This window comes from Pygocentrus nattereri, chromosome 24, assembly GCF_015220715.1.
Source record: "Pygocentrus nattereri isolate fPygNat1 chromosome 24, fPygNat1.pri, whole genome shotgun sequence".
Classification (NCBI taxonomy): Eukaryota; Metazoa; Chordata; class Actinopteri; order Characiformes; family Serrasalmidae; genus Pygocentrus; species Pygocentrus nattereri.
In genome coordinates, this window is record NC_051234.1 from 30,621,185 (window position 1) to 30,648,700 (window position 27,516).

Sequence of the window (27,516 nt, forward strand, 5' to 3'; positions counted from 1 at the left end):
TTATCAGTCTACTCAGGCTTTAGCAGAGCTCAGTAACACTGAGATTAATAACTGATCACATTGATTTATCAGTCTACTCAGGCTTTAGCAGAGCTCAGTAACGCTGAGATTAATAACTGATCATATTGATTTATCAGTCTACTCAGGCTTCAGCAGAGCTCAGTAACGCTGAGATTAATAACTGATCACATTGATTTATCAGTCTACTCAGGCTTTAGCAGAGCTCAGTAACGCTGAGATTAATAACTGATCATATTGATTTATCAGTCTACTCAGGCTTTAGCAGAGCTCAGTAACACTGAGATTAATAACTGATCACATTGATTTATCAGTCTACTCAGGCTTTAGCAGAGCTCAGTAACACTGAGATTAATAACCGATCACATTGATTTATCAGTCTACTCAGGCTTTAGCAGAGCTCAGTAACGCTGAGATTAATAACTGATCATATTGATTTATCAGTCTACTCAGGCTTCAGCAGAGCTCAGTAACGCTGAGATTAATAACTGATCACATTGATTTATCAGTCTACTCAGGCTTTAGCAGAGCTCAGTAACGCTGAGATTAATAACTGATCACATTGATTTATCAGTCTACTCAGACTTTAGCAGAGCTCAGTAACGCTGAGATTAATAACCGATCACATTGATTTATCAGTCTACTCAGACTTTAGCAGAGCTCAGTAACGCTGAGATTAATAACCGATCACATTGATTTATCAGTCTACTCAGGCTTTAGCAGAGCTCAGTAACACTGAGATTAATAACCGATCACATTGATTTATCAGTCTACTCAGGCCTTAGCAGAGCTCAGTAACACTGAGATTAATAACTGATCATCACATTGATTTATCAGTCTACTCAGGCTTTAGCAGAGCTCAGTAACACTGAGATTAATAACCGATCACATTGATTTATCAGTCTACTCAGACTTTAGCAGAGCTCAGTAACACTGAGATTAATAACCGATCACATTGATTTATCAGTCTACTCAGGCCTTAGCAGAGCTCAGTAACACTGAGATTAATAACTGATCATCACATTGATTTATCAGTCTACTCAGGCTTTAGCAGAGCTCAGTAACACTGAGATTAATAACCGATCACAGTGATTTATCAGTCTACTCAGGCTTTAGCAGAGCTCAGTAACACTGAGATTAATAACCGATCACATTGATTTATCAGTCTACTCAGACTTTAGCAGAGCTCAGTAACGCTGAGATTAATAACCGATCACATTGATTTATCAGTCTACTCAGACTTTAGCAGAGCTCAGTAACGCTGAGATTAATAACTGATCACATTGATTTATCAGTCTACTCAGACTTTAGCAGAGCTCAGTAACACTGAGATTAATAACTGATCATCACATTGATTTATCAGTCTACTCAGGCTTTAGCAGAGCTCAGTAACACTGAGATTAATAACCGATCACATTGATTTATCAGTCTACTCAGACTTTAGCAGAGCTCAGTAACACTGAGATTAATAACTGATCACATTGATTTATCAGTCTACTCAGGCTTTAGCAGAGCTCAGTAACACTGAGATTAATAACCGATCACATTGATTTATCAGTCTACTCAGGCTTTAGCAGAGCTCAGTAACCAGTATTCCTAGTACTTGTACTTTGTTACATCCCAAATCGGTACATAGAACCATTCCCTTTACTAAAGAACCCTTGAACAAGAGTGTGGGATCGTGGCTTCGTTCTTGCGAGTATCTAATGTCGTCGGTTTTAAACGGTTTGGTCACCGTGGGACTGCAGAACGAACCAACTCGGTGTCAGTATTTTGCAGCTCCACGTCGTTCGGTGGCGGTAGGGCGGTAACACTGGTCTGCGAAAAATAAACCCCCGAGCAGAAGAAGAGCACCCGGACGTTCTGTAACCCGACTAGATGGCGCGAATTCGCCGCGGTCGGGCTGTGGAGGAATAAAGAAGCGTTTCGGTATCGAAATAAAGCCGTACGAACCCGTTTTGTCCAGAAATGTCGGTGTCCTCTATCCGCCCGTCCACTCGCCCTGTCCAGCGCTAACGGCTCTCCTGCACAACCAGCGCTCGAGCTCGTATCTCCCCGCGAGCTCATTCGCGGCGCGAAAACAAACCCGAGGCTCAGTGGTGAGTTCGCAACAGAGTCGGTACTAAACCTCACTAAACAGCGACTTTTAGTCCCGTCTTAGACCCCTAACCGCCGCTCATGTGTTGGCTGGTTAAGGCGGACTAAAATGTTAGTGTCAGGCTTGTCAGATAGACAGTATTCGGCTAGGAGAGCGAGGCTGAACTTGGGTTTAACTCTTCGCCGGCTTCTTGTTCGAATTCACACGTTCCACCTTAAATGTGGCAGTCGATACGGCACATAGCTGGTTACATTCTGAGCTGCCCGAATGGATCTGCTGCACCATTTAAGGTGGAACGAGGAATTCGTGTTAGACTTTAGCGCCATGCTAAGAGAGAGGCCGAGAGGTAAGTTCAGCTAACTTGGCGCAGCTGATTGACACTAAAAAGTGTATATTAAATAAAAAAGGAGCTAGAAATGGTCTTAGTTTTCATCTGTGCTGGCTGTTCGACCACACAATGGTTTTTACGGGAAGAATGTCTTCCAGTAAACACGCTAAATTTCAATCGAACCTTTGCTGCTCATTAGACACTTGCTTGATAGTTAAAGGGGAATTCCACCGCTTTTTCGAAATTTCTGTACCATTCAACCGTTGAGATGTAAACAAAGTAATTCGGAGAGGTTAAATGTGAAATGCTTCGTTGTAATTTGGAGAGTCTTGCCAGTTCAGGTTTCCTTACAGAGGTGGTCATAAGAACCACGAGTCAAACATGGCTATTATTATTATTATTATTATTATTATTATTACTATCCGATATGGTCAGTGAAACCTACAAGGCTGATGTAGGAGTGGGTGAATAATATATAACAGCCATAATGCAACTTATTCCTAACCATTTTGTGCAATAGCTTTCTGTGATGTAGCTTTTAAAGGCATTAAAAAAACCTTAGACGCCTGGTTCCTATCACCACTGTAGTGAACAATTCTCTTGCTGTAGAATGGTGTAATTCTCATCAAGCCATTCTGAATGACTGGTTTGCTTTAGAACAAGATACTTATGCAGGAACCTTGAGTAATGGGTGGACTTCTCCTTCAGCTTGACAGTTATCTAGCTATATCTGGCCATCAACGGGTACAGGTCTACTGGAAATGCTGTCTGCTGTCAAAAAATAGAGTTTAATGCACTTAATGATGTTTTATTAAGTTAAGTGATACTTTTTTAATCCCACAAACGGGGAAATTCCACCTCCGCATTTAACCCATCCATGAAGTGAAACACCACATACACACTAGTGAACACACACACACACTAGGGGGCAGTGAGCACACTTGCCTGGAGCGGTGGGCAGCCCTATCCACAGCGCCCGGGGAGCAGTTGGGGGTTAGGTGTCTTGCTCAAGGGCACCTCAGTCATGTGCTGTCGGCATTGGGGATTGAACCGGCGACCTTCCGGTCACAGGGCCAGTTCCCTAACGTCCAGCGCACGACTGCGCAAAACATAACAAAAATGCTTAAGCCCATTAGTTTTAAAGAGTTTTTGATGGATGTTTTTAATGGATTTGCATAGCAAATCTAGTTGTTCTGATTTGTTTTTGCCTCTTTTGCATTATGATGCACCAGAAACTGGTGTCAGATTATACTGCTCTAATTGTGCTTTTCAGCCATGTGTTAATTCAGTGCTTTCTCTTCCTAGTCTTGGTTAGTATAGATGCCAGAATGTCCAAGGGGAGCCAGGAAGCATACTTGGTGAAATTTGTTGAACACGGTGGACAGAAAAATCAGCTTGCTCTCAAAGCCTATGAGGTACAGTAAGTAAATATCTATGATGATTAAAAATAGGTTTGAGGCAGAGTTGCTTTTTATTTAGAGTGTAATCAGCAGTTCTAACAGAGAATATTTAGACCATTGAATATTTTCCTTTAGCATTACTGTGAAAGTAGTGTGATCACATACAGCGCATTGCATATCACCTTCAAAAATAAATAGCCTAATTCATAAGTAAAGACGTAACAGAGATGGCACATGTCTTTGAGAAGTTTTCTGCCCCTGTGCTTTGAATATAACACATTGAGCTGTGCAGAATTCATTCCACCCTTAATATACCAGGCATGGTCATGATGTGATATCATAGCACTTCAGGTACACAGGATAATACTGAACAAATAAATAATGTAAGGGATATTTGTAAGGCCTGTAATATATACACTGATCAGGCCTAATGCTATGGTGTGTTAGTGTCTGTTGTGCTGGTCTGAGTGGATCAGACAGTTTTTAAACACCTCAGTGTCGCTGCTGGACTGAGAATAGTCCACCACCCAAGAAAGTCCTGTGGGCAGCGTCCTGTGGGCACTGATGAAGGACTAGAGGATGACCAACACAAACTGTGCAGCAGCAGATGAGCTGTCGTCTCTGACTTTACATCTACGAGGTGGACCGACAAGGTAGGAGTGTCTAATAGAGTGGACAGTGAGTGGACACAGTGTTTAAAAACTCCGGCAGTGTTACTGTGTCTGATCCACTCAGACCGGCACAACAAAACACTAACACACCACCACCACGTCAGTGTTACTGCAGTGCTGAGAATGACCCACCACCCAAACAGTACCTGCTCTGTGAGGGTCCATGGGGGTCCTGACCACTGAAGAACAGGGTAACAGAGTATCAGAGAAACAGATGGACTACAGTCTGTAACTGTAGAACTACAAAGAGCAGCTATACAGTAAGTGGAGCTGATAAAGTGGACAGTGAGCGTAGAAACACGGAGGTGGTCAGAACGTTACGCCTGATGGGTGTATATGAATCAGTCTGGAGTGTTGGTCAGAGGACAGGGGTGGGAAAGAGGAGTAACCTTTATCACAAAGGCAGCAGCACAGGCAGTAGTCGATACAAGGAAACATGCATGAGAATATGTGACTGTAATGTGAACGGTAAATAATAAAACGTTCATTAACACACCTCAGATCACTTACATCCTCTAATTAGCATTTAACTGCAGATGCTGCGTAATGAAACAGTGCTGCAAGTGTGTAAGCAAAATGCTAATTATTAAGATCTAATCACTGCGGGCTGCAAACTAAACCACAGTTAACAAAAAGTAAACATGTCACAACGACAGGTAGAAAAACAATTCATTTGCCCGCACAATAAACTATTGATTTAACTCTACTGCCATGTGTCTTCTGAATGTAATGTGAAGAGCGGATCACAGTGCGTTCTCTCACGCATCCTTTTATGTAAATAAATAATAAATGCAAAGTAAAAAACTAGTAGAGCATAGATTTTTCATGTACCAAGAATTTGTTAAAAATGAATTATTTTCTGTTTATTTTTCATAAAATGGGAATTTTCTTATTTTCTTTGGCACTGAAAATGTAATTAAATGAAAAAAATTCTAACCGTTTTTCCTGGTATTCAGGAGTATTTCAGACGCCTTTAGGCATTAATGTTACTTGCACATCCTTCAAAAGACGGTCCGGCTTGATGTTCAGGTCTCATATGCAAAATCAACATTCTCCTGATGAAGATTCGATGCCAGCAGTAGATAACTGCCTGCAATTGCACATTTCATCCAGAGAGCTTTAAACAGTGCTTTACTGACTTCAGTTCTCAGTTATCAGTGTTGCCTTGTATTGATTACTGTATGCTGTGTTTCCTCTCCCGTCTCTGTTTAGGCGATAGTGGGACTACAGTCGGAAAAATATGTGCAGACCGTCGACGAGGAGGCGGCGTTGGACTTGGAGCATAATGACAAATCCTTGTACGTCTTCAGCGACTTCACTAGCAGTGCATTTGAGCACTGCAGAAAGGTCATTATTTTTTTTTTGTTGTTGGTTATTTGCCTCGTTAAAATAACTGTGTCTAAGATCTGCCAGAACTAAAGCTACTCCTGAGAGTTCCCTGGCTTTATGTATAACTAGGGTGATAATACTGTTGTTATCCTGTTTGGTGGTGTTCTGTCGTTCATGTTTGTCCTCTGTTCTGTGTCTATGCCTGTGTACACCACAGTTGGGCTGCAGGATAGTGAGTCCTCTCGTAGTGCTCTTCTGCTTGCAGCAGCAGAGATGTGTTCCCAAGGCAGAGCAGCCAGTCTACAACATGGCTATGGCTGATGTAACGGTGTCCTGCACCAGTCTGGACAAGGAAGCACGGGTGAGCAATGGATGCCGTTCGCAAGAGGGATGAAATACTGTTGCTTGGGGCTCGTTAACTGTTAAAGGGACACTTGGACCAGAATCAGAAATGTAACCATCACTACGTCTGTTGTGAAAATGCATCGTGCCACAGTAGTTTGTAGAGCCCGTATATCAAACACAAGGGCAGTCCCACAGCACCATCCTATCCGGCCCCCGAAAGTAATTGAAATTTTATCAATAGGAACCCGTTTCACAGTGCTCTGCAGTACAATCACCAGCATGCACTGCAACGTAATATGTGCTCCCAACAACAATCTATGGGACAGTGGATACACCACAATTCTACCACAGCAGTCATATCATACACACTAGCAGTGTTTCTGCTGCAGTTCAGCCAACATAGACACTCAGCAGATGCCAGGGGTGTAGATCAAGCAAAAAGGTAGGTTTAAAAGTCCTATTAGGGACATTTGAAGAGGTTTAACAGGCTCTTTTGGGGTTGCGTTTGACACCCCTGCACGAGAGTGAGATCTTGTTTAAAGACCCGAAACACCCTTTTCTGCATCTTAAGGTGGGAGGAAATTCTGAATGTGGAAATTGTGATAATGAGCTGTTTGTTTTGGCTAATGCACAAGGAATTCAGTCGATTAGCTCACTGCATCTATATTTATTCGGATGTACTTCAGTGATTACACTAGCAGTCATGATCTCTTTGTTGCAGGGGGCAATGGGCGTCGCAGTGGTTGCATAACATGTTTGTGTGGTGCATGTTTGGGCATTATACTGAGAGAACGCTATGAACGAAAACAAAAAAGATACAGAACTGTGAATTCTGTTGAACTGATGAGGCGGATAGATTCAGCACTACAGAATATCACATAACATGATAAATTAACAAGAATTAGGCCAGAATAACCTTTTAACAGAGCTGTTTTCAGTGGTCATGCCTGTAAATGGCTGCGTTTACGTGCAAAGATTTTTGCCAATCCGACGGAATACATTCCAATTATATATTACGACTGAGGTGTTTATACTCACTCTACTCAACAACATGATGGAAAATATCTGTTTACGTGCTCGCTACAAGTAATCAGATCCAAAATTACGCACATTTGTAGAGGACCACATATTGTAGACGTTACCATGACAGTCAGCATCACGTGAGTCAGAGCGAGATGGCCAGCAGTGTGTTACCTGAGTTTTATTATCAGAAATTTATCAAAATTCAGGAAAACGTCCCTCACATGTCCTTATTAAAGAAGGCCGAGAGGAAGACGTCGTGCTCTGAGACACATAAGCTGGACGTCCGTCCCACCGCCGTCTTTTAAAGATCAGAGCATGAACTTCGTCTCCTCTGCAGACCAGTTTCTGCTCCGCCGTGTTGAACGGTATAAACTCTCACTGTGACGCGACGCTCATGCAGGACTGACGTAAACTTTCCGATAGGGAATGTCATCGGATACAGGCGTTTACATGGTTAATTGTTCTTCTAGTTGACAGATTATTTACAGGACTACCCACCTCGTTCAGTTGGGTAGAAATTGTGTTCCGAATGGCCTCAATCGGACTAGACCATTCCGATTGAGGTGTTTACAGGGAGGTCTGCTTTTCTGATTGAGCTGTTAGTCAGATTATTAATGGATTATCAGGCTGTGTGTAAATGTGGCTAATGTCAAGGATGGATAGTTTTGCTTTAAAGCAGTAGTTTGGCAAAAAGTGAAATGTGCACCTTGCTTAAATGTAGCCAGTCAATCAAGATTTCCGGTGTCCAAACCGACTGCAGGAACTAACTGATGGACAACGTTTGCAGTAAAGGGAAACATGGGCAATCTTTGGTGCATTGTTATGTGCGTTTATTAAGTTTGTCTACATAATGTGTGTTTGTGTGTTTTGCAGACAGAAGTGATGGACTTGGTCCAGTTGATGGGCGGGCGAGTCTACCGTGACCTCAACGTTTCTGTCACTCACCTGGTGGCAGGTGAAGTGGGCAGTAAGAAGTATGTGGTGGCAGCCAACCTGGGGAAGCCCGTTGTCCTGCCCAGCTGGGTCAAAGCATGCTGGGAAAAATCTCAAGACAGGTAGGATTGCTTATGTCTTTGTTGTTGTAAATTCATTTGGCAAAGGGTGTAATGTTTTCAATGAGGTATTTTAAAATAAATAAATAAATAAAAAATCGAAATTGAAAACTAGCTCAGATATGCCACCTGCTCTCATCTGATGGTCTCTCATTTAAGGTATTTTCTGGAAACCACAGTTAGTGAAAACTAGGTGTCTGGGTGCTTACTGTCAGAATAAAGTGGGCTGGTTAACAAGATCGCTGGACTGGATCCGTAAAGCCTCCAGAGTTCAGAAAATTCCAAAGAGTGAGCTTTTACAAAAATGAATAAAGGTGGCTGCAAAAGTGCATCAATTGTAAACTCACATAAATGTATAAAGCTGAAGATTACTGTCACACTGAAGTGCCTTAAACATAGAACGAATTTGAAACAAGTAGCTGGCAATCATTAAGCCGACATCAGCTTACAGCATATCGTTGCTGTTGGAAGAAAACCTTGGCATTTTTCAGTTTTTGACATAATTAGAAAGTATCTGTTTCTCTTTACATTGTTTGTAAATTTTATGATGAATAGCCTAAAAGAAATGACCCAAAATAACATGGAAAAAATTCTGGTTCCATTGACTTACATTGAAAGTAAAGTATGTTTTTTCCTTCTCCTGTAAAGTTACTATTTTGGAGATACAAGGTTTTTTTTCCGACAACAGCGATATGTTAATTTGTCTCAAATAATTTTAAATGAATAAATACATTAAACTTTGGAGATGTTTAATGAGCAGCAATTGAGTGATGCCTTTGTTGGAACTTCCAGTTGCCTACCAATATTCTGGCACCATGATTGTGTGACATCATTTGAATACTATGAATATGCAACCTCTCTCGAATGACAAGGCTTTTGATTTTTGGGTCTTATTTTGTTAGAAGGTGGTGCAGCAGGCTTTGAATAACTTCTAATAGAGAATTTTTGCTTATCTGAGTGCTTATCTCTGTAGTGTACATTTACAGTTCAATACATTTTTTAAAATATTGAAAGTCATAAGATTATGATGTATGAACTATGAAGATTTGATTTGAATAACATTTGTATATGTTATATAATGAACAATATTTTCTGCTTCTCTCTTTCAGTCTTTTTCGGTACACAGACCTGCGGTTGGAGGACTATCTTTGTCCTGTGCTTAAAGGCTGCACAGTGTGTGTGACTGGTCTGTCTACGGTGGAGCGCAAAGAGGTGCAGCGGCTTTGTGAGCAGCATGGAGGCCGCTACACTGGCCAGCTGAAGATGAATGAATGCACTCATCTGATCGTCAGTGAGCCCTCAGGTGATCATTTTGAATTAATTGTGAACTTCAGTTGCCAATTTCAGTTGCCCCCCCCCCCCCCCCCAAGCCACAGAACTATAGCTTGATTAATAACACGTCATCAGTGACCAGGAAGATCACAACAAACTGCACTGCTTTTCACGTGGCCATTGAAGCTAAACGAGCAAAGATGCCTCAGAAAGAAATCATGTGTGGGAGCATTTAAATTGTCAGATGATAACAACAAAAGCTCAACTGCGACGAAGCTCTTCTCTGCCTGTGTTTTGTCCTCCAGGTTGCTTTCTGGAATTTATATTATAAAAATGTGGTAAACCATATACTAACAACAAAAGCAAAACTATAATGGCAATAAATAAAACTACAGTTCCAGAGTGTGGTACCATTAGCATCTGTGTGACCCATAAAAGCAGGTGGTACATTTGTAGCTTCTACAGTAACATGTGGAGTGCTAGCAACTGGGCTTCAGCTGACCATTTACAACCTTTTCCTCTTACTGGAAAAATGGTGAACTGCAGTAATGAAAATACTTAATGCTTGATAATGAAAGGCAAATATTTTTTTAAATTTTTTTCTATTTTGAGAGCAATTATTCGAAATTCAATGACTAAAAACTATTTGAACCAGCCCTACGTATTTAAGACAAAATGTATGAGAGTGAATGTGTCTCTATGTATGTCTGTGTGTAATTTCAGGTCAGAAGTATGAGTTTGCGAGGAAGTGGAATGTGTACTGCATCTCTGTGCACTGGCTCTTTGACAGTGTTGAGAAAGGCTTCTGTCAGGATGAGAGTCGCTACACGGTGGAGCGAGGGGACAAGAAAAGGGGGGAGAAGCCTGACCGGCCCAACACCTCCACCCCAACTGGCTCCAGCAAGAGCAAAGAAGGTCTGTTTCCAAAGGACTGTAGATTTCTCCGTCCCTCCTCTCGATGCTACCCTTGAGTAAAGTTTGCTTCAGAAGAGTCACTGCACAGTGTCTCCGTGCACGAGTCAATGACGTCTCTACAGCCTTGCTGTGAAATAGGATTAAAATTGTGTTTATTTGAAATTTTGAAGGCCTAAAACATAATTTGCTTAGTACCACAGCAAACCTGCACTCATTAAAAAAAAGACAGATCTTGAAGCTTTAGTGAAGAAAATAGAAGCATGAACACCAACGCTACGTTCACGTTACAAGCCTCATTGCTCAAATCCGATTTCTTGTTAAATCCGATCTCTCTGACTCGATGGTTCACACTCTTTTAGGTAAGTGGATCAAATCTGTCATTAATGTAAACAAACCGGAGTCCTGAAATGACCCTCATGAGCTCATCCTAATCAGTCACATCACGTGAATGAATCATCAGCACAAACTAACGAGCAGAACGAGCTTCGCTGAGAAGATCATTAACTCTGATCAGCTCTCGGCTTCATTATTAGAGCCAGACGGAGGAGAAGAAAGTGAGATTAGCTGCTTTTCCACCATTTACAGGGTTTAACGTCTGTTCGGTGCTGCTGCTGCCGTGGTAACGCTGAATGATGGCGCATGCGAAGTGGAAAAAAGTGTATGAATTCCGATCCAAGCGTTCACAATAATGCCGCGCGTCCACGAATCTGATGCATATCTGATGTAGGACTTTGTTAGAAAGTGATTCAGGTTGAATCTGAAAAGATCAAATTTGCGTCCACACAGCCCTGAAAACATCACGTCTGAGTCACTTTTTCTGTTTTCTGCAATGTCAAGCTTGCTACATTAAAAGACCCTTAAAAAACCATCTAAAGCGCATTCTCCATCAATGGGAAGAACCCTTTCATGATGCAAGGAACCCTTTAATAATAAATGGCCAAGGATTGCATTTTTTATTGGATGTGTAATAGAGGCTGCCTCTTCAGATGAGCAAATGAGTTGAGCTAACAACATTGGATGCTGATGGAGTCTTGCTGTTTCCACTGTTTCTAGACCAAGCAAACATTAGCTCGAATAGTTAGCTTAGTGATACAGCCATGCTACCTCTGACTTGTCAGTCACATACTTAACAGTTCCTCTGTGGCACCATTAAGGCATTCATTTTTCATAGGAGCAAAGTGTCATACTTACTTGCATTGTTAATGCTTTAATCTAAAGTGGTCAGCTAATATCAGAGGTTCGTGTGTATGACCTTGTGGTGCATTTCTCAGCAGATGGCCCTTCATTGCTTGGACTAAGCCATATCTCAAACATCAGCTTGAACGTCAATGAAACTGCCTTGACTACAACAACGATGAGCCGCATAGAACCTCCTGATCCAATTGACACGTTCGATATCACGGTCTGTCCAGCAGATGACCTGTTAGACGGCTGTAAGGTGGGTCTCTCCTGCTTTCTGAGAGCATATTTTCATTTTGTAAGTAAATCAAGATTATGCTTGAATTGTAAAGATGTCAGGAGGAGTTTAGCAAACACAAGGCTTCTGGATTTGTATTGCATGATTTGGGTTAGAATGAGTGTGTAAAGCTTAGCATAAAGTTATTTAGACTTCCATCATTGGCTGTCAGTCAGCGTGAGACGAGCAACGGTGTGATACCGGAGTTTTAAACTGAATACTTGTGGTTTTAATTACCTTAAAAATGATGTTGGACTCAAGAAAACGTCCTTATTAAAGAAGGCCGAGAGGAAGACGTCGTGCTCTGAGACACATAAGCTGGACGTCCGTCCCACCGCCGTCTTTTAAAGATCAGAGCATGAACTTCGTCTCCTCTGCAGACCAGTTTCTGCTCCGCCGTGTTGAACGGTATAAACTCTCACTGTGACGCGACGCACATGCAGAACAGACTGAAACTTTCCGATAGGGAATGTAATCGGATACAGGTGTTTACACGGATATTATTCTTCTATTTAATGGGTTATATACAGGATTACCCACCTCGATCAGTCGGATAGAAATTGTATTCCAAATGGCCTAAATTGGACTAGACTAGTCTGTTTGAGGTGTAAGCAAGGACATATTCTATGCCAGTTGAGCTACTAGTCAAACTATAAACATATTTTTAGGCTGGCTATTGAATCACACTGATGTCAGTCTTTTCTACTTGTAGCTTTATCTGTGTGGCGTGGTGGGGAAGAGGCTGGAGAAACTTCGGCGGCTGGTGAACTCTGCAGGAGGCCTACGCTTCAACCAGCTGGGTGAAGAGCTCACACACATAGTAATGGGAGAACCGGACCAGGACGTTAAAAACTTCCTTGCTAAAGCTACTCACAGGTTGGCCCAGACAAAAAAAATGCTTTGAGTTTATTCAGATTGTCATTGAAACAACAAAGCTGACTGTGGTGGCTTGACTATCTGGCTCAGGTGTGTTGGTAGCTATTAATGATCAGGGCTGAGTTTCCTGAAATCATCTTAGCACAGAGATGATTGTTGTAAAGCAAGTATCACACTGACACTCTCTCTACCAGCTAAGATGATCTTATTAGTAAGATGGTTTTTGGGAAAATGGGCCCACAACGTAGCAGACGTTGCTTTTTGGGTGGTGCATTTCACTTTGAACTGGACTTAAAATGTGTTCATGTTCCACTAGGCCTCATGTCGTCACAGTGCAGTGGCTGCTGGACAGTTTTTCTCGTGGATCTCTGCTTCCAGCAGAGGGCTACTTTCACCCCTCCTTCCCACCTCCTGCCCCAGCCCCAGAGGACATGCCTGCCCTTCGCCCTGTTGCTCCGCGTTCTTCCAGGCCCTCCACCGCCCTTCCTCCAGCCCCCAGCCCTAACCTACAGGCCAAGGCAGAAGAAGACCTGCTCTCTCAGTACATGGACAATGATCAGACAGCAGGTGAGTTGGGCTGTGCATGTCCTCATCCTGAGAATTTATACATGAATATCGTTGTCTTGTGACTGTAATGGTATTTACAGACATCTCTATCCTTTTCTCTTCCTATCTGCTTTACCCTACCGCTTTTTGTAGTGGAGTTGCCAGCAGCCCCTAATAACAATTACACTACTCATAGCTCTGTGCTACCAGACCCAGGACCTCCAGGGAAGGACTCCACTCTGGCTGAGGCCTCAGAGGGAGGTCTGTTCAGAGGAAAACGATTCCTCCTGGTGGGGTTCGGACAAGAAGCAGAGGACCAGCTCTCAGTGCTAGTGATGGAGAACGCTGGGAAGGTTTTGGTTGGCCGTTTTAGAGGTGTGGCCGATTATGCCATTGTTCCACTGCTGGGCTGTGAAGTGGAGGCCACGGTGGATGAAGTTGCCACAGACACCTGGCTGGTAAGATGAAAATATGTGGAACTTTTGTCTGTATAGTAGGTGTTAAAATCCTTAAATAAAAAATCTAAAATCAGTTCTCTGTTTAAAAAAATAAATCAAATGAAATGCTGTGTTGGAAGTCAGAGATAACTGGCAGTTTAACACATGGGGCATGCTATGACATTTTGGTACAGGTATAGCAGAAGCATTCAAATACAAATACCTGTTATTTATGTCGTAAAATTGCAACACAGATTGTCCACAATAAAAAAATAGAAAAAAAAAAAAGCAGTCTGAACCCCTCCTCATCTTTACTTCTGAAACACTCTGCCTCTCTGAGATGTTCTTACACCCAGTCGTGTTATTGACCTGTTTCCAATAAACCACCAGGTGTTTTTTATTAAGCATTACACAACTTTACCAGCCTTTTGCTGTCCCTGTCCCAACTTTTCTGGATCGTGTTGCTGGCATCAAATTCAAAATGAGAATATATTTAAAATAAAAACAAAAAAAAAAACAATTTCTCAGTTTCAACATTTGATATGTTGTCTTGGTACTATTTTCACATAAATATAGGGTTTAAACGATTTGCAAATCATTGGATTTTGTTTTCATTTACATTCTGCACAGCATCCCAACTTTTTTGGAAATTGGATTGTAAATCGAAAACTGAAGTATGTTCATTAGTAAATTACCTTTCTAAACAACTAAAATCCAGTACTTTACAAATGTTCTACATACCTGAGAAGTAGAATGTTAATAAGTTATCTGGCTCATCAGTAAGTGTTTTATATGCCCTGAAAAACACTGATATTAGAATAAATACATAACAATGAATACAGTGAGTAGTTCTTTTACATACGTAAATCTGTTAAATGTACTTGGGTGCCTTTTTCAGTGCTCTGTCAGTAAGTTACATTAAACATCAGACAGTCTGACTGTTACACGGAAGCTCAGCAGCCAGATGAGGGAGGTTCTTGGCTACAGGTTTCTTGGCCCTGTTTTTTATCTAGCTCCAAACACCCCCATGTCAAGCCATTAAAGGCTTTTTAATGATCTGATCAGTTGGATCAGGTGTGTTGGGAGCAGGGAAAACATTACCCTGTGCAGGGCTGGGGGTTACTGCAGGACCAGAATTGGGAATCGCTGGTGTAGAAGACAGAAAATTCCCACAGGTGTTTCTACACCTGCTTCAGTGCAAGTTATCCGTCATGACTATTAGCCATAATTTCAGTATCGGGCCAAAATGATTTTTTTTTTTTTTTAATTAATTTATCAATCAATAATACTGTTACCAAACATGTTGTCCATCCCCATTTTATAGTCTACAATATATATGTTGTTTATATGTATGTTGATTCCATGCTTGTGGGTGTACAGTACTTGACCATTTTATGTTTGTTTGTCTGCTGCCCGTACAGTCCATGTGTGTGGAGCATCAGTGTTTGTTGCCGCTGGCGTCTCATCCACTGTTCACCCCTGTGGCTGTGAAGGAGGGCTACTCTCCCCTCAGAGACTGTGTCCTATCAGTCAGCCAGTTCACTGGAGCTGAGAGAGAGTCCCTCATACAGCTTGCCAAACACCTGGGAGCAAGGTAGGAGACACGTGTGAGCCAGTTGACCATAGTAAAAGGAAACTGTAATAGTTTCTGTCTGTCCATGACTACAAGAGTAGCCTTTTTTATTTTAACAAGTCTTCTTTTAATGTGTGTCATTAGTCCATGTCCTGAATCAGCCCTGATATGTTTTCTGGCTTTAGGACAACACAGACCTTTTTTCTTACCCTTGGTTGTGCTTGTTCAGCTGGTAAAGCCGAGCAGCAGCCTTTCTTGCGTGGAATGGTTAACCTCACGACATGAAGGGGGGCCTAAAGGAAAGTTAAATTACTTTGCTGATTTATATCTGCTCTAAAAAACAAAAAAGCTGGGCAATATAGCAAAAAATATTATATCATGATACTACAAGTCAAGACATTTTCACACATTACGCATCACGCTGTTTATTTTTTCTCAGATTTAAAACGTTGGAACTGACAAAATAGAGCCTTAAATGCTACTACTGATAATAAAGCTACAACTATGATGATTATTATTCAGGGTTTTACAAACTGCACTTCACTAAATCTGAATTAAACATGTAGGCAGTGTTTTCTAAGTACTGATGATCTCCAAGATATGCTCAGAAAAGTGCATTTTGACACAACTTCGATATCACGATAAAATATCATATTGCCCCCCCACCCCGTGAGCTTTTAGCTGTTTAGCTATTATTTTAACAAGTGATAAATCATGTGTTTAAAGCATATTAATTAAACCTGTATCAAGAACTGCCAAACCATACTAAGAGCAAAGTTAGCTGACAAAGTTTCTGACCAGAAAGAATGTTTATTTTCTCTGGTTTAGGCAGGCAGGGCAGGTAATATGGTGTTATCACATATGGTGATGGGTGGAATGTGCTGTGTAGGTGTTACATTTACTTTTGTTTTTTTATCACCTGCATAATTACCTTTGAAGCAGGTGATTGTGTTACCACATAAATAGTCTCTTTGCATCTTTACAAAGTGTCTCATGTAATTTCCCTCTACAGTGTTCAGGACTACTTTGTCCGCGCTGCGAACCAGAGGAAAGGCATGCTGGCCAGCACTCACCTGGTCCTCCAAACTCCTGAGGGCACAAAGTACCAGGCAGCGCAGAAATGGGGCCTGCCTGCCGTTACCTTGCGCTGGGTACTGGAGTCCGCCAGGACAGGCAAACGCCCAGATGAGGCGCGCTACCTGGTTGAACTGCCACCATCTCCAGGTACCACACGGCAAAAAATGGCATCTTGTCAAGTAAAATTGTCTTACATTTAAGCAATAAATCTAATATTTCTCCTGTTAAAATTGTTCTAAGATTATTTAACTTACTTATTGCAAGTGTTAAACTTGTTTCTAGTCATTTTATTAAGTAAAATTCTCACTATGTTGTGTTTGAAACCAGCAAAATTATCTGCCACTGTAGTGAGAATTTTACCTGATCAAAGCGGCTTAGAAAATGGAAGGATGGATGGATGGAAATGACCTAAAAATAAATAATGGGAAAGAAATGAAAAGTCTAGAAATAAGGTAAATAATATCTAAATAATATTAGATATATGGACTAGATTTAAGAGCATTTTTCACAGTACAAAAATAAATAGTGTAGTTTCAAAACGGTGTGAAAATGCTCAAAACAGCGAATCAGGTGGTCAAATGGTCAGTTGCAGTAGTTCTCAAATAACTGTTGTTGCCCTTGGGCCATTTTTCTCTTGTTTTTATTTATTTATTTAACCTGAAGTACTTGAACTGTTTAACCTAAGTGTTTAATTGAATTACGTATAGCAGTCCTGTTAACTACTGTTTGTTTGTTTGTTTGTTTGTTTGTTTGTTTGTTTATCTAAAGAGCGCACCGAAGGCAGTTTTATTGGAGCCTCTCAGAAAATCCCAGCCGCCCCTGTCTCTCTGCGCCTCTCCCCGGAGCTGCCTCTGCTCCCTCCCCAGAGCAGTGCAGCCGTCACCCCACTGGACACTGGCCGTCTGCAGAGCCGTGCTGTCCACTCCGTCCTCCGCAAGCTAAACAAAGGTAAGGAAGAGGAGGCAGAGGCCACAACTCAAGCCCAGGACAAAGGCAAAGGGAGCAATCAGAAAGAAGGCTGTCTTCAGCTTGACACACCGTCTCGCTTCCTCAGCAGAGACAGACTCTTCGGACCCTCTTTTAACACCACGGTTAGTGCTGGAATAGTCTTAGAAATTCTTAATCATGTCTGTCCTGCAATAATACAGACCATGAACTGATGAGTTCTTTTATGGAAGTTGAAGAGCTTTTTAGTTGCTGTGATCTGTGTCTGTGTGCCTGTATTATAGGATGTGTGCGACCATTTAAAAACTCCTGGTAATAAGCCTCAGCAAGGTCAGAGGATGGAGACACCTTTGAGTGAGGTCATCGAGAGGAATTTGAAGGCTGCTGTTGCCAATAGCAATCGTAGTCACATCATGAGTCTGGCTGCCCTGACTGCAAGTCCTCAACTGGACAAAGAGCTAGAACCTAAGGTACACACACACATGTAAATCTGGAGGTCCTTGTGCAGTTTGGTTAAAATTCTTCTCTTCCTCCACACAGAGTCCAAAAAGTGTTTTATCTGTGACCTAAAGAGCCTTAAAGTTTATGTTAAATGGGTGGTGTCCAAATACTTTTTGGAACCTCTTGTTTTCATTCTAAATTTCAACATTTTTTATGCTATATGACAACAGAAAAACTTAATCCTACCTGCTTTCTATGTGTTTTAGACGGAGGAAAAGGTTCCAGCAGCTCCGCTGACGGGAGTGGTGGTGTGTGTGAGCAGAAAGCTCAATAAAAAGCAAAGTGAGCTGAATGTTATGGCTGCATCTCTGGGAGCAGACTTCAGGTACCTTGAAAAGTGACACTTTATCATTGTTCTTTTCATCCCTCATTACTGGCTAGAAATGAGACACAGGATCAAATAATTTCATACCAGTTATTGCAAGTGACTGCTTCGTTTTTTGCTTGCGTTTAAAATGTACAAAACTAAAATTGCACAAATAATCACTTTGCAAGGTATGCATATGCCACGTCATGGCTGAGCAGTTGTTGTGGTTTGTTTTCAGTCTTGTCTTGTTTGCTTTCTAGTTTATTATTTGTGATGGATTATAATCTGCAATCTGTGCGTTGTAGGTGGGCTTGTGATGAATCGGTCACTCACTACATCTACCAGGGCAAAGTGGGAGACAACACCAAAGAGTACAGGGCAGTGAAGGAGAGAGGCCTGCACATAGTCTCACAGCACTGGCTACAGGCGGTGTGTTCACTCATACTCCATACAGAGGGGTCCACTTGAGGAGGAGCTTCCAATTTGTTGATCTTTCTCTTTTCCATTCAAGATGCTAAAGCTTTCTTCTTGTGACTAGTTTACTGTCTAAGGCTGGGCATACACTACAGGTTTTTTGCCAAATTTTGATCCCAATTTGCTCCTTGCGACAAATTTTTACAATCGCAATAGCAATTCTCCAAGTCTGAGCTCGATTGGAAGCAAAGAAACGAGTGAATCTTTAGCTCTCCGATTGAACTCTGAAGTGATCAAAGACTCTCCAATGTTATCAGACATGTTTGATATTTACGCCTCAAAACGTTCACGAGTCCTGCAGTGCAAGTAGGTCAGAGGTTAACCCAGTGAGTGACTCAAACAACAGCCAATCAGAGAGCTGGAAGAGCAGAGAAACAGGTGAAAGGATGAGCATGAACACTGCCGATCAGTGGAGCGCAGAGACAGAGGAGCTGCATGAAAAACGGGCAGATAAGAGCCTTTACAGCTTCAGCTTGACTGCCAGGTTGTAGTGAAATATTTCTCCAGCTCTCACTGGATCAGCGCTTATCACCACACTTTAATCCCCAATTTGCGCTTTTGCTGCTCGTGAAAGCCCAAACAGGTCCAGTAACTTCAGCTCTGTTTGTGTCATGTGACCTGAGGAGATCTGGGACTTTGAGTTCTTATTCGTAGGCTAAACTCATTGTGTGTTATTGTCTCTTAGCCCTGTCGTCTAGTGTAAACGCCCTCATGACACAAAGACAAACTCTGTGACGAACTGACATTAAGGTTGTGATGCTCTCTGTTAATCTGTTAAGATTTTAAAAGTCGTAGTGTACGCCCAGGCTAAAGAGCCTCCACATATCTTTTTTTTTATCCTGAAAGTCTTTATAGTTCACCTCTCTTTCAGTGTTACTCGTTTAATTTGATGTGTTTTTTTTTTTTCCCCTCCGGATCTCTTCAGTGTGCAGAGGAGCAGAAGCGTGTATCAGAGTCCCTCTATCCTTTCACCTTTAACCCCAAAATGAGCTTGACCCTGAGTCAGGTGACGGACAGCACTCAGAAATCCCCTCCTCTGTCCACCTTGCGCACCAAACTCCGAACTCTCACCGAGCAAGAAGACACCTGGGTGGGTGCCTTTCTGCATTGCTGTACTTTGTCTCTCTGCCGCCCAGAAACCCATGTACCATGTTTTACAAGGCTAGCCATCAGTAAAGGTTTATGACGTGTCCTTTTGTTTTGTTCTTAAGAAGGGTCCTGTGGACAGTATGACAGAAATCGCCACCCCACAGCGGGGCAGTTTGGTGGAGCCTGAGGGAGAGCAGCAGCCAAGCAGCACTGAGAACAGAGGTGGGTTCTTATGCATGCAAACCATTTTTTTATTTGCTTTTTAAACTCGTCTGCCACTTTATTAGGTACAGGTACAGCTAGTAAAAGGTTGGATCCCCTGTTGGGTGTCTGAACTGCCTGAATTCCTCATGGCAGACCTTCGACAAGGTGTTGGAAACGTTCCTCAGAGATTCTGGTTGGTTATTTGAGTTCCTGCTGTCTTTCTATCATCTGGAACCAGTCTGCCCGTTCTCCTCTGACCTCTCACATCAACAAGGCATTTTCGTCCACACAACTGACCGCTCACTGGATGTTTCCTCTTTTTCTGACCGTTCTCTGTAAACCCTAGAGATGGTTGTGTGTGAAAATCCCAGTAGATCAGCAGTTTCTGAAATACTCAGACCAGCCCGTCTGGGACCAACAACCACACCACGTTCAAAGTCCCTTAAATCCCCTTTCTTCCCCGTTCTGATGCTCGGTCTGCACTTCAGCAAGTCGTCTTGACCACCTCTACATGCCTAAATGCAGTGAGTTGCAGCCGTGTGATTGGCTGATTAGCTATTTGTGTTAACAAGCAACTGAGCGGGTGAGTGTATACACTGATCAGGCATAACATTTTGAGCACCTCTTGTTTCTACGCTCATTGTCCACTTTATCAGCTCCACTTATAGCTGCACTTTGTAGTTCTACAGTTACAGACTGTAGTCCATCTGTTTCTTTGATACTCTGTTACCCTGTTCTTCAGTGGTCAGGACCCCCATGGACCCTCACAGAGCAGGTACTGTTTGGGAGGTGGATCATTCTCAGAACTGCAGTAACACTGATGTGGTGGTGTGTGTCTGAGTCGATCAGAAACAGCAGTGCTGCTGGAGTTTTTAAACAACAATGAGAACAGTCCACAAACCAAAAATTCCCAGCCAACAGCGTCCTGTGGGCAACGTCCTGTGACCACTGATGAAGGACTAGAGGATGACCATCGCTTATTACGCAGCAGCAGATGAGCTGTCGTCTCTGACTTTACATCTACAAGGCGGACTGTTACGTCTCCTAGGGGTAAGACGCACAAAGAAGAAACAAGACTGTCCACCCAGACGCCAGACCAAAACTAAACTTAAAAAATAATACTAAGAACACATCAAATACAAGTTTGACAATTCGATGCTTCGCATTTTCCTTGTCATCGAACTTATTCTCAACAAGCCACTGAAACCAAAAACAAAGCAAAAGAAAGAGCATCCAAACGCAGGATGTAACATAGACCGACAAGGTAGGAGTGTCTAATAGAGTGGACAGTGAGTGGACACAGTGTTTAAAAACTCCAGCAGCACTGCTGTGTCTGATCCACTCAGACCAGCACAACACTAACACACCACCACCACGTCAGTGTCACTGCAGTGCTGAGAATGATCCACCACCCAAATAGTAACTGCTCTGTGAGGGTCCATGGGGGTCCTGACCACTGAAGAACAGGGTAACAGAGTATCAGAGAAACAGATGGACTACAGTCTGTAACTGTAGAACTACAGAGTGCAGCTCTACAGTAAGTGGAGCTGATAAAGTGGACAGTGAGCGTAGAAACAAGGAGGTGGTCAGAATGTTGTGCCTGATCAGGGTATATCTAAATATAATGTGTATATATGTATAAATGTGTGTACATTTACACTTGCTGTATCAGAGTATCTTGGTGTAAATGTCCTGCAGACTGGGGAGAGCTGAACCTGTGATATGTTCACCCTCCATGAAATCTTGCAGTCCTTTTTGGTTCCCGTACCATACAGTCTTATTTTCCATCAGTATACTTTCTGTATACTTTCCCTGTCGCTGTTGGAATTAAACCTCCGACAAAAAAATCTATTAAAATAATAATAATTTAAAAAATTGAAAATTTTATTTTAAGCCATTTGAATCAGTTTGTGCACCAGGCAATGTTGACACAGTTTAGACTTCAGCTGGTATTTTAAATGATGTTTAAAAAAAAAAAAGAAGGAAAATAACAAAAATGAGATATTACTTAAGGTGCTTGGGTGCTTGTATCAGTGTAAGCTACTGCAAAGACAAACTGATGTGACATTTGGCAAAAAAAAGTTTACAATTTAATTTCTTTTTCTCTTTTTCTTTCTTCTCTCTCAGATCTGACAGAGACTCTGGAGATGAGGGAGAACTTGCAAAGGCAGCTGCAGGAGATTATGTCTGCCACTAAGCTGACCAGTGGCCGGCGAGCCTCCTCTAGACTGGCCCGAGTGGGTTCAGGGGGGATGGATTCTCCCTGCACTCCAGAGAGCCTGGGCCGAGTGGGCAGACGCAGCCGGACGCTGGAGGCTTTACGGTACCCACAAACATGTGGCTGACGCTGCAAACACTACACTGACTTAGAGAGAAGAAACAGTCCTCCCGAATATTATTAAACTGATGACCTAGATCCCACGTTAAAATTGTCCTGAACTGTGTTTGTGCAGCATGTCACGTCAGGTTGCAATGGACATAAACACAGAAGCGTCTCAGAGTGAACAGATTGTGTGGGACGACCCCACGGCCAGAGAAGAGAGAGCAAAACTTGCGGATAATTTGCAGTGGCCCGGCAGCCCTTCTCAACATTCAGAACCCCTCGCCATCCTGCCCCCACCTCATACTGGTGAACCCCAACATAACAGAGACTCCATGACTGACTCTGAACTGGTCGAGATGGGTAAGGGGAACGTCTGTGTATTTGTGTGCCTAAGCCGAAAAGAGTTCTGTTGTGAGTTGGGGCTGCACAGTGGATTTTGGTTGTTATTGTACAACCCCAGTTCCATTGAAGTTGAGACGTTGTGTGAAACCGAATACGATGACATCAAATTCAAAATGAGTGAATATTTGCAAAAAACAAAGTTTATCTGTTTGAACATTAAATATCTCGTCTTTGTAGTGTATTCAATTGAATATAGGTTGAAAAGGATTTGCAGATCATCGCATTCTGGTTTTATTTATGTTTTACACAACGTCCCAACTTTATTGGAATTGGGCTTGTAGTGTGAGATTCCAACTACAAGCCTGTGAAAACACTGTAAAAAGGATTGTTCTCACACCCTGTATTGTTTTTAGTGGCTGCAGTCATAACAAACATATTTAATGACTGTTTTTTTTATTTAATTACTAATAATGTATTTAAGCAAAAATTATAAAAATATAAAATTTTTAAAAAAATTATAAAATTTATTTTAATTTTTTATGTATTTCTGTAAAGTCTACAAAACAAATATATAATTGTGTGACCTTTAGAAAATCTTAAGACTCAGTCTTTCGCTACACAAAATTGTGCTTGCAGTTCTGATGTAAGTAGCGGTTAGTATTTCATTTCTTTTTATTTTAAATATTGGTTTTGTTATTTTGTATTTTACTATTTGCTTAAAGGCAGGAGAGATTAGTTAGATATCTCTTTATGCATGCATGGAAAAAAGTCTGTACATTCAGAGATACACCATTTGTTTTATTTCTCATATCATCAAAGTGATATCAGCTTTATTCAACATTTTTGCAGCCCTAATCTCAGTCACAAATGTGAATTGTAGCTAGATTTTTATTGTTCAGCATAAACACAATTTATTAGTTGGCTCATTCGTTGGTGCGAGCTCTGAATAATAGTTCAGAGATCAGTAAGGTGCTCTTTTACAAAAATATACTGTACTGTTGTTCACCTTGTGTCACCTCAGCTGCCTGTGAGGTGATCGAGGAGCAGATGAAACAGAAAGTGACACCACCAAGGAGTAATGTCGACCAGCGGGTCCCCAAAACCCCTGAAGCCCCAAGTATTGCTTTCCCCATCTCCAAACCTGCAGTGCCTCCTGAGCCACAGGTAAGCAGCTCTTGTGCACTTATGACTACCAGAGTGGTCCACCACACACACGTAAACATGTAAATAATCTTGCTGTTGTACTACCCTTAAAATATCTGTAGTTTCAGTTCACTTTCTTGGATGTCCTGCATTGTTTGGATATGCCTGACCAGTTGTTAAACTGACTGGCTTATTCTTTGTACAGATAGAAGAAGAGGAGACAGAAAAGCGGAAGCAGGTGCCGCCACGGTTTCAGCTGTCCTCCCTCAGCCCACAGGAGCGTATAGACTACAGCCATCTCATAGAGGTGTTGGGTCAGTATACAGAACAAAATTCTAGCATGTTGTAATATTTCAGTGTTGTATATCAGGCGTTTGCCATGGCAATCTTTGCATGATGTGACTTCAAAGACGTTTAATGTGATATTAAGGAAATTAATATTATTTAAATTCATTTAATTTCTTTTAAAAAACACACACATTCCTTTTTGAATTGGGTTGACGTTTGCTTTTATTTATTTATTTATTTGTTTGTTTTAAAGAGTTGTACAGTTTTTAAGAGTTTGCATTAAAGAGGCAATTGGTTCTGCTAGATAAGCCCACAAAAAAATTAAGTATGGTGTTTGCAACCTTGTTTTGAAAGAACAAAAGTGATAAAACAACAATTTAGTCAGTGTTCTCTGTGAGAAAGTGTGATGCGCAGCAGTGTGAGCATATCACACGAGTGTGCACAGTTAGAGGGAAGGATATGGTGGACGGTGACGTCCTGTGATACATTGTATGATGTACACTATATTGCCCAAATTATTCGCTCGTCTGCCTTCACACGCATATCCTTAACCCATAGGGTTTAATATGTCGGCCCACCCTTTGCAGTTATAACAGCTTCAAGTTTTCTGGGAAGGCTTTCCACAAGGGTTAGGAGTGTTTATGGGAGTTTCTGACCGTTCTTCCAGAAGCACATTTGTGAGGTCAGACACTGATGTTGGACGAGAAGGCCTGGCTCACAGTCTCCGCTCTAATTCATCCCAAAGGGGTTCTATCGGGTTGCATTGCGCTTGGTGATGTAAGGCTTGGATGCAGCTGCTCGGCCATGGAAACCCATTCCATGAAGCTCTCTACGCTGTTCTTGAGCTGATCTGAAGACCACATGAAGTTTGGAGGTCTGTAGTGATTGACTCTGCAGAAAGTCGGTGACCTCTGCGCACTATGCCCCTCAGCATCCGCTGACCCCACTCTGTCATTTTACGTGGTCGACCACTTCGTGGCTGAGCTGCTGTCGTTCCCAATCGCTTCCACTTTGTTATAATCCCACTGACAGTTGACTGTGGAATATTTAGTAGTGAGGAAATTTCACGACTGGACTTGCTGCACAGGTGGCGTCCGATCACGGTACCACGCTGGTGATATTTTGTTGGATCTCATCCTTAATTTTAGTTGTTAATTAATAGAAGTAGGTTATTGGTCAAAAGAAGATTAAAAATTTGCATCCATATTGTTTATTTATGTATATGTGGAGAAAATGTAGGCCTCCTTTTGCCTTGAAGCTTGGCAGCACAAGTAAATGCTGTAAAAACATGCAGGTGGTATCGTGCTTGAGAAGCAGTGCTTTGACCCCAGCTGTTCTCACATCATCGTGGGTTTTCCTCTGAGGAATGAGAAGTACCTGGCTGCCATGGCTGCAGGCAAATGGATTCTTCACCGCTCTTACCTGGAGGCCTGCCGTGCTGAGGGACACTTTCTACCAGTGGGTGTTACAGTTTTTGATTTAGTTTTATCTTTTGTATTTAAGACCTGAAAGATCTATACTCAAGTATGCTTTATGACTCATTGATAGTTTGTCTCTTAGGAGGAGAATTTTGAATGGGGTAGCCGTTCTATACTCGATGCTGTTCCCAGCATATCCTCCCAGCAAAGGAGACTGGCACAAGCTGCCCTGCGATGGAGAAAAGCTTTACAAGGGCGCGCAGAGAAGGAGGTACAAACTTCCCGCTACCACTCTTTTACTCATGCTCCCTTCAGAACATGTACAAGATTTACTGTCTGTCTTTCTTTAGGGTGCATTTGGTGGCTGGACAGTGATGCTGAATATTGACCATGCCAGAGACGCAGGTTTCAGGAGACTGTTACAGTCTGGAGGAGCAACGGTATGTCAGTTTGGTCCTATTTGGCCCCTAAGGGGACAAGGCAAAGGTGTAAAGGGTGTACACAGGCACCCTTTACCTCAGAACATTTGTAGGCTGAAAACTAAAGCATCTCGACGTGTCCTCAACAAGAAATACAGAGAATTATTTTTTTTAAAAAGTAAAAATATGTGGTAACCTTCCTCCAGTGATGAAATCTAATTGTATGTGGTCACTAGAGATACATTCGAGACATGCCAGGTGTAAACAGTTGTGTGTCTCGCTGTCCATGTAGACCATTTCAGACAGATGTACTGCAGGTGTTTTTCTCATACCTTGTTCATTTATCACCCTTCAGTCTGGGCTACCTGAATATATCCCTTCCTTAGGTTTTTAGCTTTGTCCAAAGAGGTTTTTATTTTTCTCCTGAAGTCTAACCTACTCCCTTTTCTTTCTCTTTCTGTGCAGGTGTTGCCGGCCCCATCTCCCTCTCTGTATAAGGACACCACTCATCTTTTTGCAGACTTCAGCCGGCTGGGTCCAGGTGATGTGAGAGTAGATGTGGCCGAGGCTACGGCTTGCGGAGTCAGTTGCCTCAGGCCGGAGTACATCGCTGATTATCTCATGCAGGTTAGGAATGGATCCACAGGACTTTAACTGCTGACATCAGTTTCTTTTGCAGTAATTTCTCATACATTAGTAAGATGTATCAGTGGGTATGTGGGTCATTGTTCACCTTGTTCTAATGTATGTCAAATTGGGTAATTTGCTGATGTTCCAGGTTTCAGTTGCATCTCTAGATTTTGGATCCCATTTTAACCTTAATGCTATTACAGCAAGCATAGATAATGTTTCATAGGATTGTCAAAAAAAAAGATGTTGGAATATCTGAATGTAGATAATGTCCATTCAAATGTTTAAAACCTGTGCTGCAGCTCCTAATGTGTTCCATTAATTGTGACAATGCAATTTCTGTTTAATTTGGCTTTATTAGAATTAAATGTAGGTTAAGTAGGTATTTAAGTAACATAAATCCAAACAAAGTGCTACATAAAAAATAGGAGTCAGTGTGTTAAGCTATGACATTTTGGTACTGGTGTAGCTCTTATTTACAGTGTTAGTGCACTTGACCTGTTTTATGTTTGTCATAAAACTACAGCCAAAATAAAGGAGGAGCCAACAGGGCAGTAAAAGAGCCGCATGCTGACCCCTGACCTAAGTACTCCTATATAATCAATTGACTAATTGTGCTATTTTGCTGTTTTTGGTTCCCTTCATAAACGACGGGTCAACTACCAAAATCCATTTATAACTAATCAGTGGTAACCTTTCATTTTTCTTCATACCTTCCACAGGATCCATCACCACCAATGGATGCCTACTACCTTCCTGGAGCAGCCCCGAGTGGCCTTCCTGAAGGCTTGGACAAAGGGCAGCCCACCCCCTCCCGCAAGCGCAAAGCCTCAGGAGATGCCTCCAGTCTAAAGAAGAGCAGGGTTAGGTGAAAACAGCCTTAGCGTGTATTAGCCGTTAATAAATATGACTGTCGATTGTGAATTATAAATGTTTTAATCAGATATTAATGTGTAGATAGGATCTAATTATATGCTTGTTTTGTTTACTAAAAATAAATGCAATGACGCTAAATGA

General features: G+C 41.9%; 1 protein-coding gene across 4 annotated transcripts; it reads left to right on the top strand.

The window, feature by feature from the left end:
- Window positions 1-1,842: 1,842 nt before the first annotated feature.
- On the top strand, window positions 1,843-27,516 carry topbp1 (DNA topoisomerase II binding protein 1). 4 transcript variants are annotated; one of them, XM_017709244.2, is made up of 28 exons: window positions 1,843-2,117; window positions 3,750-3,859; window positions 5,728-5,862; window positions 6,062-6,205; window positions 8,086-8,267; window positions 9,374-9,567; window positions 10,260-10,451; window positions 11,723-11,889; window positions 12,620-12,783; window positions 13,100-13,350; window positions 13,483-13,787; window positions 15,188-15,360; window positions 16,352-16,563; window positions 17,185-17,507; window positions 17,646-17,831; window positions 18,069-18,187; window positions 18,475-18,598; window positions 19,569-19,733; window positions 19,855-19,954; window positions 22,064-22,259; window positions 22,390-22,619; window positions 23,623-23,765; window positions 23,950-24,058; window positions 25,327-25,490; window positions 25,593-25,721; window positions 25,801-25,890; window positions 26,335-26,496; window positions 27,222-27,516. In XM_017709244.2, exons 2-28 carry the CDS (start codon window positions 3,773-3,775, stop codon window positions 27,369-27,371), a joined length of 4,596 nt encoding a protein of 1,531 aa, XP_017564733.2. In that variant the 5' UTR covers window positions 1,843-2,117; window positions 3,750-3,772; the 3' UTR covers window positions 27,372-27,516. The 4 variants fall into 4 exon arrangements, with proteins under 4 accessions (XP_017564733.2, XP_037390116.1, XP_037390117.1 ...); XM_037534219.1 differs by having other exon boundaries at window positions 19,858-19,954; XM_037534220.1 differs by having other exon boundaries at window positions 11,726-11,889; window positions 19,858-19,954.